Source organism: Capsicum annuum, chromosome 7 (genome assembly GCF_002878395.1).
Source record: "Capsicum annuum cultivar UCD-10X-F1 chromosome 7, UCD10Xv1.1, whole genome shotgun sequence".
Taxonomy (NCBI): Eukaryota; Viridiplantae; Streptophyta; class Magnoliopsida; order Solanales; family Solanaceae; genus Capsicum; species Capsicum annuum.
Window position 1 is genome coordinate 226,413,593 of NC_061117.1, and position 13,359 is coordinate 226,426,951.

The 13,359-nt window shown below is 34.6% G+C and overlaps 1 protein-coding gene across 2 annotated transcripts; it reads left to right on the forward strand.

Moving 5' to 3' along the window:
- Window positions 1-1,764: 1,764 nt before the first annotated feature.
- LOC107878899 (ribosome-binding ATPase YchF) lies at window positions 1,765-13,048 on the forward strand. Of its 2 annotated transcripts, none has more exons than XM_016726070.2 (11): window positions 1,765-2,069; window positions 3,819-4,007; window positions 4,139-4,192; window positions 4,785-4,895; window positions 8,145-8,207; window positions 8,369-8,623; window positions 9,093-9,239; window positions 9,342-9,369; window positions 10,242-10,312; window positions 11,588-11,647; window positions 12,549-13,048. In XM_016726070.2, exons 1-11 carry the CDS (start codon window positions 1,869-1,871, stop codon window positions 12,615-12,617), a joined length of 1,248 nt encoding a protein of 415 aa, XP_016581556.1. In that variant the 5' UTR covers window positions 1,765-1,868; the 3' UTR covers window positions 12,618-13,048. The 2 variants fall into 2 exon arrangements, with proteins under 2 accessions (XP_016581556.1, XP_016581557.1); XM_016726071.2 differs by having other exon boundaries at window positions 1,790-2,069; window positions 8,369-8,605.
- The last annotated feature ends 311 nt before the right edge of the window (window positions 13,049-13,359 follow it).

Sequence of the window (13,359 nt, forward strand, 5' to 3'; positions counted from 1 at the left end):
CTTGGAGTAAAAAAATTGCCACATCAGCATTTTCCAAGGGTTAAAAACAAAAAAAAAAGTAAATTTTTTTAAAATTTTACAAAAATTTGAAAGGCTCCCTTTCTCTTAATCTTCCCATTTATTCTCCCTTTTCCTCCATCATTTTTCAAAAATAATTTTCTTTCAATTGCTTCTATTTTGCCTACTTAAATTAGGGGTGTGCATCCATCGATTTCATTCGATTTTTTATATTACTAATTTAGTTTATCGATTTTTGATTTTTAAATATACTAAATGAATAATCAAACGAAAAAGATATTTTCTTATTGATTTTTGATTTATCGATTTTTAGTTTTCTTTTTATTTAACCGATAAGAAAATACTCATAAAATAAAAAAGTAGTAACTAACATGTAAAGAAATCGAATCTTATTTGCAACCAAAATCATACACGATATGTTTTAATTTACACGAGTCTCAAGCTTAAACTAAATGTTAGTTAGGAGAAATTAATATATATATGTATATATAAGAGTAGGTGTAAGGTGTAATATAATAATTTAGTATATTCTTATTGGGTTATCGGTCTACCCAATAAAAAAATCGAAACCAAGCCAGTAACCTAATAATTTTTTTATATAAAATTATTAAAAAATCGTTAACCCAATAACGATAAATTAATAACATTTTTATCAATTCAATTTTTGTACACCCCTAAATTAAGTTGCGATTTCTTACTTCATGAAATATAATAGAAAATGTGTTTGTGCATGTGAGTTTCCTCAAAATCCTAATCAAAACAGTAATCGGAAACTACTTTGAAACACTAACCCAAATTTTTTTTAAAAAAATCCATGTTTTTAATACGAATAAAATAAACAAATAACATAACTTTTTTTAGATAATAGCTTACTTGATTGACATAAATTTAACCTTTCTCTATTTCAGAGTCGATGAAAACTTAAAAACACAATTTTTATGAGAGAAATTGAAAAATTAAGGGTGAAAGTGGGTCATTTTTTGATATAGGATAAATATGAGGGAAGTGGGTGGTTTTATCTACATGGACAGACACATAAGCAACTTTTTTCACGTGTACGCGCGTGTTTACACGTTATGGTCTTTGGAACATAAAAGGAGTATGCGACTTATTAAATTAACGAGTCTGGGGGAGGGGGGAGGGGGTTATTTAAGACAAATGATAGTTTAGGTGTACACTGAATAAAACGTTACAACTTCAAGGGGTAATTAATACTTCTCTCGTGATATAATGATGAAGATTGTGAAATGCATTTATAAAAATAACCTAAAAAAATAATAATTTAAAATATATAAAAAAACTATCTAATTTATGGCAGAAATATTTTAGAACTTTGATTTAAACAACTCAAACTTTATATTAACAAATAAAGCTTTAACAACAACATCAAGTTAATACATTGCAAGTAAATGGTTAACATTTTATTAACTAGAATTAATCCTTGTTTTTATTAATAATCAAATTAATATGTGAATTTAGTAATAATTAAATTAATACGTAAAGTTAAACGTTACATGTCTTTTAAAAATAGTACATGAAAAACAATTAATATGTAAGAATATTTGTATGTATGTTTATAGATATAAGATTTCTTATTAAAATTTAATTTTAGGCCACTAATTTTATTAAGATAGGTTCATGTACCTAAATAATGCAATGGCAGGACGTGTTTTGTTTCATTTTTTCAATTTTGGGGCTCAAATTCAATATTGGTGTAAGTATTTGGGTAATTTTGTAATTATACATGTGCCATCGTCTCCATCCACAAAGTTCAAACCCGAGAAAGAAAGATTTGTAATTGTAGCCGCAAACGCTGTGTATTTCCTGCACTTAAACTTGCTATTGGTAAAATGGCGAGAATGGCTTGCTCTCATCTTCTTCCTTCCATGGCAATTCCGGTCAAGTCTTCCTTCTTCAATGGCTTTTCAGTGGCTACGAATCCCGTGGTACTCTTCAAAAGGCGCTTCTCTGTAGCTAAGATAAGCATGAGTTTGCGTGCTGGCATCGTTGGCCTTCCTAATGTTGGGAAGTCCACTCTGTTCAACGCCGTTGTAAGTCTAATTTTCATTATGCTCTTTCCTTCTGCAACGACGCACTTGCATATGTATAACACGTATATATATTTGTGGAAATGCTAGTGATCATGCAAGTAAAGCTCAGAAGCTGGACGTAGGGAAAATTGATTTTCGTTCTATTTTCCTTCTGCATTGACATACTTGAATGCGTACCACATATATTTGTAGAAATGCATGTAGTCGTGCAATTAAAGCTCAGAAACTCGACATAGAAGGTTAGTAATTCAATTACAAGTATGAGCGTATAATGAATTAGATGTTTACTGGAGTGCAAGTGTAGTTACTGGTGTTTATTTCAGAGGAATTGAAGGTAGATGCTGTTAATTGAAAGTTGGATAGCTGTTCAACTGGTGTACTACAATTTCTATAGGAAAGTATTGGAAGATTAATTTTCGTTCTTTCCTTCTGCAATGGCGCACTTGAATGCGTACTACATATTTGTAGAAATGCCAGTAGTCATCTTACAGATTCAACTACGAGTATGAGTGTGTAATGAGCTAGATGTTTATTGGAGTGTAAGAATAGTTACTGGTGTTCCTATCAGAAGGTAGATGCTGTTAATGAAAGTTGGATTTCATATGGCGAACTACAAATTTTGTAGGAAAGTATTGGAGAATTGATTTTCTTTTCATCTTCCCTTCTGCAGTGACGCACTTGAATGCGTACCACATATATTTGTAGAAATGGTAGTAGTCATGCAATTAAAGCTCAGAAACTGGACGTAGAAGCTTAGAAATTCAACTACAAGTACGAGTGTGTAATGAATTAGATGTTTACTGGAGTGTAAGGGTAGTTACTGGTGTTCCTATTAGAAGGAATTGAAGGTAGATAATGTTGATTGAAAATTGGATATCTGTTCAACTGGCGAATTACAATTTCTGTAGGAAAGTATTGGAACATTGGTTTTGTGTATAATCCTAGATGCTTCTTGAATTTCCAATATTATTGGTGAGCTGAGGCGAATTGATGTTCTTCTATTTGATTAGTGCATATCTGTACGAAAATTGGATAGCTGTTCACCTGGCAAACTATAATCTGTAGGAAATTAATGGAATTGATGTCATATATTCCTAGGTGCTCCTTGAGCCGATTGATGTTCACCTATTTGATAAATCATAAATGCATACTGCATAGTGCGCATCTGTATGAAGGATGCTATTTGCTGGTTAGAGTGACTCTAACTAAGGTTCGGAGTTGATTAACGTGTTACTACTTCTGTATGCTGGGGCAAGAAAAACATTTCACTGAAGAATTTGTGTTTGCATTCTGCGGATCGAGTGGGTATAAAGCTAGCTTTTCTTGACAATTTTTATATTTAAGGGGAGTTAAATGTCTTAGTTTGTGGAGTTGGGTGTCGTTAGGTGTTAAAGCAGCAAAATCGTAATTGTTGTACTTGATCAAAGAAAATGGTTGTTGATGTAGATCGCACCCTATCTTAAACTTCAGGTATCTCTGAAACCCTCCGGCATTAACTGACAGAATGGCTTATGTATTCGACAGTACTTAAGTTTTTGTTTGCTAGCAGGTGTCAGCTGCATATGTACTATTAGTCTGTTAGTACTGTCCATTCTTCTGTGTATTCCAGTCTGAAAAGCTAAAAGATGGAAACGTATGCTGGAAACTTGACATTGTATTGTTGTAGTTTGCTGTAAACTCCTTTGATTATCTGCTGGTATGTTTGCAGTTGGTCACTTATCCTAATAGTCATTGCCAATGTTCTTGCAGGTTGAGAATGGAAAGGCTCAGGCTGCAAATTTTCCTTTTTGCACAATAGAGCCAAATGTTGGGATAGTTGCTGTCCCTGATACACGTCTCCATGTTCTTTCTGATCTTAGCAAATCCAAACGAGCAGTCCCAGCATCGATAGAGTTTGTTGATATTGCTGGGCTTGTAAAGGGAGCCAGTCAAGGGGAGGTTTATCCTCAATACCTGAATTTTCCTAACATCAATTATTATTAGACATGCTTTTACTTATTGTATCATTGCATCAGGGGCCTTATATATTGAAGATACGACAATAACTTTATAAATAATTTCTATGGCAGGGCCTGGGGAATAAGTTCTTGTCACATATTCGTGAAGTGGATTCCATACTTCAGGTTTTATATAATTTCAAGTTCCTTTATTATCTTTAATCAATTTTGTGCATGTTGAAATCCATGTTAGTACCTACTTCCATGGAAGTAATGACAAACCTATTTGATTGACCTTATTGAAGAGTGTGACTTGATCCTAGTATGAAGGCGAGAGAAAAATATTACATAAAATATAGATCTTGATGTATCCCTTTTTGGTAAGAAATGAAGAAATCGTGATCGGACAGCATCCTTTCGATCACTTAAGATTGCCATGGTCAACTTGAGATTAACATACAGAAAGAAACTCTTCTGAAATCCGGTAACCGTCTATATATTTAAACTAGTTTACTTTCTTTTCTAGATTTAATACTTCAATTGCATTTCAAACATGAAAAGTCATAGATAAATCATTCCACGGCCTTCTTTTCTCCTTTGAATTATAAGTCCTTATTTTGCTGTTATTATGTTATATTGCACTCCTAGCTTATGAGCATGTAAAGAGAAGGAAGAGTGCTCCAGCAGTACGCTTTGAGTTCCATACTGGTTTTAAAACAGTTCTGTCATACATTTTTTGTTTGTTGCTTGCTGGAACTGCTTTTGTGTACTATTTTAGGTGGTACGTTGTTTTGAGGACAATGACATTGTTCATGTGAGTGGCAAGGTTGAGCCAAAAACTGATATTGATGTAATCAACTTGGAATTGGTATTCTCAGACTTGGATCAGGTACTTGTTACTATTCTGTCTAACATTTACTGGACGTTAATGCGTGATCTTTAAAGAAACTGCGTGGAAATCTCCCAAATAATTAAGGAAAAAGGAGTTTCCATTGGGATCCATCTAAACTTTTTCTTCTCTTTTTTCACGATAGCTCAGGTGGAACTTCATTCCTTTCTGAAATCAGTTCCATTCGTCACTGAAATTTATAATTTGCAAAAGGAGAGGTTATTAGCATATGATTTTCATGAAAACTATGGTGCTCTTGACCTATGTTTCTAATACTCTTCAAAAATATCGACGGGTGCGTGTTGGATCCTCCACAAATAGTGTATTTTTGAAGGATCCGACACAGACGCGGCTACATTTTTGGAGAGTCCGAGCAACTTACCTCTTGGCTGTACTGCTGACAACCAACTTGGTAGATTTTTTACTGTAGCATGTAGGCTGTTTTTTAGATATGTAACTATGAAGAAGTGATATAATATGTTAAAGAAAACGAGGTTGCATGTTTGATGTATTAAATTAGTATCTCTTGCTTGAGAACAGTATAGTACTAATGGTTTATATTGTCATTGAAACTATAAGTATGGTCATTTAATTTCTGGTTGCAAACCAGTTTCCGTTCTAAGTTTCTCTGTCTGATTAACATCATAATTTTGCTAAGAGGTGAAAAAAAAAGAGAAGATACAAGATTATGTATGGTACTGTGTCGGTGTAGGATGAACATTAGTAATATAGTGGTCGAATTATCCCTTAGAAATCAGAAAATCAATGAATTTGGTTTAGTTATTTCATCTGCTCAAAATCTCGTACATTCCATACTTCAGAATAACGAACAATTCTTTATCTTCGGTTGATGGGAGTGATTTTCAATTAAGCTATATGCAAAATTTTGGTTGATCACTTGATCTGCCCCAACTTGCTTGGGACTGAGGTGTATTAGTTGTTGTACTTAATCTGCAACAAAAAATCCGAGGTATTCTTGAAAAGATCAGTACATTTTAAAAGTACAATTTCTTCCACACCCTTTCAATACACTTGAAAATAAAACATTTAGTCATGCTTTTGGACCAACTTTCTTTTATTTTAATACACCAACACAGTTAAAGGAAAAAACAAAGTAAATGAAAATTAACTGTTGTCGTGGAGTCCATTAAATATTTGCCAAAAGCATTAGTTTCATAACCATAAGGGATGAATATAATTTTCCTTTTTATGAAGAACATCAGGTGGAGAGGAACTATGTCTCCTGTCATACATAAAGTCCTCTTGGGTTAATATCTAAATCGGAAAAGGGTTAAACTATCTAAAATGGATCAAAAATACTCCTCATTAGTTTTTTGGCTCAAAAATACCCATTCGTTAAATATTTGGCTCAAAAATACCCCTTCCCTTAACAGAATTCCACCAAGTATGCCACCTAGGTAAAAAAAAGCCACGTGGCCATGCCACGTCACCATCCACGTGTAATTTTTTTTTTTTTTTTTAATTACAAGCAAATCAATATTTTTGCAAGAACAACTGAATATCACCAAACCTCCAATTTTGAAGGGCAGCCTTTCCCTTCTCAGAAGTGTCAAGGCCAGAACCGACTAAAACACGAGCACAATTAACAGAGAAACCATCCTTTGCACAGCCTTTCCCTTCTCAGAAGTGTCAAGGCCAGAACCGACTAAAACACGAGCACAATTAACAGAGAAACCATCCTTTGCAAGCACCTTGTCTTGCTTGAGTAGAGAAGAAGGTTTCTCAGTAGCTCCTCTTCTGAATCTATTATCATAGTTAAAGGAACCAGACCTGTTACATAAAAAATGCCCAAAAATGATTCCCACAATTAAATCAAAATTGACAACCGTTCACTTTTACTTGTCAAAACATTTCGCTTCTCGAAAATCAAACCGTATGAACTTTAAGCTACATTTTTTCATCATATTAATATGGAAAAGGATTGCAACTTATAATATTTTTCGTATAGTTTTCTAACATCTTAATTCTAAATATTAAAATAATCTAGTTCAATTTAGCTTCAAAGATTAGTCCAATTGACTCTCGTAAGGTGAAATATGACAAGTAAAAGTGAAGCAAGGGAGTAACAAAATAACAAATTGTGGGCATTCTTTACTTGTTGATACATGCTTTCTGCTCTTCAGGAGATTGACGAGTCCAGCTAAGAAATACCATCGCTACTTAATCTGTAAGCAATTCACTAAATTTTCTGCTAAAAATAAAAATTAGGAGCATAAAAAACGAATATAGAAATCAACGAAATAAGTAGTAACAAAGAAGATAAAGAGTATGAGATGGACGAAACTTTTTACCGGAGAGTCCACCACCTACGGTGACAGTGAGCAGATGAAAATGAAAGATTTTGGAATTGCGGTTCTATTCTGATTAGGGACACTTTTGTCTTCTCACTTTAGCCATTTGGAATTTTATAGTTAATGTTTTATGTGTGGAATTTTATCCTTAGTTCTTAAGGATAGATATAATTAAAATTTTACACGTGGATGGTGATGTGGCATGGCCACGTGGCTTTTTTTTTTTACTTAGGTGGCATGCTTAGTGGAATTCTGTTAAGGGGAGGGATATTTTTCAGCCAAAAAACTAACAAGGGGTATTTTTGATCTATTTCAGATAGTTCAGGGGTATTTTTGACCCTTTTTCGTAACTAAATTTTCATTGAGGTTAAAGTGAATTACTTAAAAAATGCAGTGCAATATAACTCATTTTGTTTGGGATCAAGTAAGATAATGCAGGATATATAGAAGTATATAGAATAAGAAATGATCATGGGGATGACTGGAACTGTTCTGCTCATCTTTGGTTGCTTATAGAGAAGCAATCACTTACCCGAGCCTCCTCATTCGTCCAACATGAACTAAGAGTATAGCTCATGGAACGGCATGCTGAAGCATCTCATGATGATAGCTTGGAGAAAAAGGGGACATAAACATGAATAGTACATGCTTATTATTAAAATGGCCAAAATAAAAATTTGATTAAAATGGTCAAAGTAATATTTGATCTCATGAGATAGTGATAGTATTGCATGAGAAGTGTATATGAATAATAGCCTTTTATGTACCTATGAAGCATGCATCCAGCTCCTGATGCTGTCAGACAAAGATGTGCACAAGACGAGGCGTGGATGATATTTTCTTTCTTTTCTTCAACAGTAATCCTGTATTCCTGCTCTCCTTGTAAAGTTTCTGGGTAAAGGAGCCAACTAATGGCACTAAGTTTACAAGAATGCAGATTGAGAAAAGAATGGAGAAACTCAAAAAAGGCAGAGCTAAAGATTCACAAGCTAAAGTAAAGGTAAATTTATCTTTTAGTTTTTGTGAGATTGAGTAGTTCATCCTTGCACGTAAAGGTAGACTTATCTTTTAGTTTCTGTGAGATTGTTGTTAGGTTGGTAACCTAGTAGTACATTACGAACATTGTCTTTGGGATATCTAATTTCGATATTGTTGTTTCAGGAGGAAGCAGAAAAGTCTGCCTTGGAGAAAATACAACAAGCACTGCTGGATGGAAAACCGGCACGGTCAGTATCTTTGTCGGAGTTTGAAAAAGATGCTATAAGGCAGCTTTGTCTTCTAACAATGAAGCCTGTCATATATGTGGCAAATGTAGCGGAATCAGAAGTAGCTGAGCCTGAAAATAATCCTCATGTCAAGGAAGTAATAGAAGAAGCTTCTAAGTTAAATTCTGGTGTGGTAACTATTTCAGCGCAGGTTTTTGACATCTTTCAGCAGACTTTTCCCTTCTGTATTTGAATCGATCAAAATTCACGGTTTATTTCATCTCAGTGGGAGATCTTTATCTTATTTGCTCTATTGGAAATTACTTTATTTGTCATATCTAGTTGTGGTTCTTGATAAGAGTCTAGAAACTATGATGATAAAACTAACACCAGAAAGAAATTCGGAATACGTGACATTACCTATCCATGAGAGTAGGGGTGAGAAACATGAACTGACCTTCATGGAAATCAGCATTGTTCAAGATCTCTTAACCATTTTAGGGAGAGAGCAGTTATTTACCAACTTGTTTTCTTTGTCATATGTGTCCTTTACTTTTTCCTCCTTTAGGGAGTAAGAGTTCTGACATGTTAAAGTGAATCTAGCTTTCTAGACTATTAAAAATCTCTGGTATCAGAGGGTTACGTCAAGTTGCTACATATTTCTGGTCTTCCAATTGCAGGTTGAATCTGAGCTATCTGAACTTCCTTTAGAAGAAAGAATGGAATATTTGAAATCTCTTGGTGTCAATGAAAGTGGCCTTGGAAATCTCATCAGAGAAACTTATGGTCTTCTAGGGTTGCGTACGTACTTCACTTCTGGCGAGAAGGTGAAACAAATAAAAGTGCTTTAGTGATTTTTGATTGTTGGCATAGTTTTTGATACTAGATAGTATGTATGAGTATTGACTTTTTCATTGGTCAACTTGCAGGAAACCAAAGCATGGACCATCCTCACAGGTTTGCACTCTATTTTCTCTATTTTATTCTTTTCTTAAAGTGAAAAAAAATCAGTTCCAGTCCCTCTCTTATTTTACTTCCAGTTTTGGTACTTTTTTTTAAATCTGGGTAAGCACATAAAACCTCCACTTTACCTGTTTTTGCTGTTAATCCTATTGTTAATGGCACTTCTAAAAGTTAATAGAACCTCCTTGTTTCCTTGTCTTTAGTAGCTTTTCTTAAATGGAAAATTAGTTTTTCTTTTAAATACCAGTGTCTTTCTTTGATTATTTAGTTCTAATCATTTGAAAGGGAGGACAAAAAGGTAAAGCAAAAAAATTCATTCCCTTCATGCTTGTCGTTTTCTATTTCTCGCTCCTCTCACATTGTCTATGCTAGTCTCATTCGTTCCCCACCTCCAACCAGCAGCCTTTCCACTTATTCTTCCTCTCCAGGCTGCTGCCTTTTCTTTCTCCTTTGGCAGTTTATGCAAACAACCATATGGGGCACTTTTTTCCCCTTCCGAGCTCCTCCACATGGAGAGTTCTACTTCTCCCTGGTTCATTTTCTTTTTCTGATGCCAGACTCTTCCTTGTCCTTGATGGTTTTTTAGTCCATTTTCAAAAATAAATAAGAAGTTTTAAGTATTTAAAAAATAGAGGGACTAAATTTAGAATTTCAACGGAGGGACTAAAACTGTTCTCCTCTAAAAATTTCTTTTGCAGGGAACTTATAATGAGTCACTTGAGCTTCTAAAAAAGAATAAAATTCCTATTTTTCTTAAATTGGGTACAGATTTGAGTATTTCATAGTCTCTTTACGGACCACGTGACATCTAATCCTTCACATCCTTTGTCCTGAACATGTTTAGTCTAACCATTATGATTATATAGGAATGACTGCTCCCCAAGCAGCTGGGGTTATTCACTCCGACTTTGAAAAGGGCTTCATCAGGGCAGAGACGGTGAGTATCATGTACAAATGTTAAAAATAGGGCAAGTCGTAAGAAACAGTATACTATGCTTTGGTTGCCTCCAAGACTTTCATTATGTACATTGTTTTTGCTTTAGAGGACGACCATATACTCAATATTGCTGATAAAATTTAATAGGGCATGCAAATATATCCTAAACATTGCAATGCAAAGATTGAGAGCTTAAGGCTTCACATTGTTTAGATGATGAAGATATGCTGACAATGGTGAAACTCTCTACTTATGTACAACAACAACAACAACAAACCTACTGAAACTTTCTACTTATGTGAATATAAATAAATGTGACTGATCTAGGCGACCGGATGTAGCCATTTCTGTGAACAGTCACCTTAGATGGATAGAGCAAGTCAAAGCAAGGTTTCACAAGATAGGAGGAGCTTGATTGAACTGTTTTGTTATGCCGTATGTGATTATCACTGGCTATAAAGATTTGAGTCTATTTTTCGGCTGGAAATATAAGATTTTGCTAACATGGTTATAACTTATAATCATGAGTCTGCATTTACCCAATTTACCGGACATGTAAGTTTTTTTTAAAATGTTATTCCTGTGCTGCTAGGGTTCGTTTGTGCATAAAATAATATCTAAAAGATGTTCAAATAGTAGCTGTTAATTGAGTGAATCTTAGCTCAACCAACAACAAATTAGGTCGCTTGTATGAATCCTCAGCATCCAGTTGGCTCCATTCAGACAAATAGTAATGGATATATGAATCCTTAATAGGGTGAATCTTAGCTCAATTAATTTAGGATTGGTCTGTTTGGTTGTGAATTTGAAGCTTAGATCCATTATGTTGCTATTTTTATGCTTAATCGTGTGGTTATCTTTTGTCTTTCATTTCAAGTAGCCCAGAAACCCACTATGCTGAATATGTGGAACTCTTAGAACTGTCTTATGAGTGCTTGGAGTTATTTTGCTCATGGAAGGAGGTTTTACTTGCCACAAAATATATGTTGGAACCATTTCAGCTTAGTTGACCATCTCCTTCCAACCTCATACACACCCAAACTCGGATTAGCCTGTTGTGAACAGACTCAACCACGGCTAACGAAGAACTATAGTAGTCATCCTTCGTTATTTTTAGGATATTCAATGATTCGTCATCTAGGTGTATTTATATGGTCTTGCTATGTTATTAGCCAAGTGTTTTTTCACTAGTTTTTGAATGGTCTTTCCCTTTCCCTATAAAAATATTAACTTTTTTTATGTTTTAAATGGTTTATCAACTTTACTTCTTTGCAGGTTGCTTATGATGACTTTGTTTCTGCTGGTTCATTTGGAGCGGCAAGAGAGAAAGGACTTGTAAGTTGGCTCTTTCTGGTCATTTGTGGTTCTTCTTGGTACTGTTATTTCCGTTGATTTTTGAACTCATGTGGTGAAGTGTATATAATGTTTTGTAGTGTTTGATTGAGACAGTAAAGCAGTAATATAACCCATTTGATAGTCTACGGTCTACCTGAACCAAGTGTATGGTTGAAATTTGAAAACTTGGTGCCTTCTTTTGCATTTCAGATATATCTGAACCCAATAGGGGTTTCCCCCCATGGTCCAGAGGTATCTCAAATATTCTTTAGGTACCTGAAATGTCTCGAGGAATCAATTTAAAAGTTAGGACTCGTGATTGCGATGTAACTTCAAAATAGATAAATATTTTAACTAAAGGTCAATAAATAAGCTAAATAAATGTTAACATCCTCAAAAAAAAAAAATGCCCATAAAATAACCTTAGATATCTATCTTTGGCTTGTAAACACGTGCAGTGGTAACAGCAAAATAGCTTATTGAAGCAAAAAGCTTTGGCGAACACAAATAAATCCATGGTTGTGTTTTGGTGTCATTTCCTGATTAGTGTTGACCGAAAAACATTTTGCTGGAGCAAACCTTTTAGAATTTTTTTAGTGAACAACTTCATTATCACGTTAGATACCTCATTATCCGTAGTTTATGTAAATTGGATATTGATAGTTGTTACCTGACCTTCTTACTTTGGCTCCAGCACTTAAAAATAAGATGTTTATTGCCTCCCCTACCCCAAATTGTAAAGAGGCTGCTAATCTCATGTCATTTTACTAGCATGTAGTTTTTTTTTTCCCACAAAGATACTTGGATAACAGAACGTAAATACTGCTTCTTTGTGACTACTGACCCGTGCAAACAAAAGAATAGATCAAGCTGGTTACAGGATTTATCTTTGTGTATGCAGTTGAGGTTAGAGGGGAAAGATTATGTTGTGCAAGAAGGGGATATAATGTTGTTTCGGTTCAATGTCTAAAGAAACACTACTGGTGAAGGAGTTGTCACAAATTTTTATGATGCACAGAGTTGTTCTGACCCATTCAGGTTTCTGAGACAGCAGATTTTGCTATGAGAGGTTTTTGTCGTGAAGCCTATATTTTATGAGCTAGCCAGGTTTGTGGATTTTAAGGCACTGATGAGATAGATATATGGTTTTTACTCATCCGCTACAAATCTCAATTTTGGGTCGTCAAGTAACATTCAATGTCCATAGTCTTTCGACTTGTGTAATATTGTTGTAATTCTTTCACTCCTTACCATCCTCCCCCATACGCCTTAGATGGGCATTGCATATGATTTAGAACTAAACAGAAAAAAAAAAGTTGAATTTTTTGACATTTTGATGGTTATGAATTGTGCCAGAGTCCTGCATTCTTATAATTCTATAAGCTTGGAAGCTTAGCTGCACGATGGAGATACATGGATCTTGTTTTTTCTTCTTGATTTCATTTGTCTGCGTGTGAGGGGATTATGCAATTCCATTTCATGAAATTTTGTTCTATAAGCCGTCAGAGTATGATGCAATAGAGCTCAAGGAAATACTATAACATCGTGCTTGACGTGCTGCTTTCCCACTTACTGTCACTATTTTCACTGTGGCCAATTCTTCACACTCAAGTTGCATGGACCTTTCACTTTTGATGCTGCACTCTTGTCGAATTCTCTAAAAATACACTACTTTTTGAGAATCTGACACACACCCATTGACATTTTTGAAG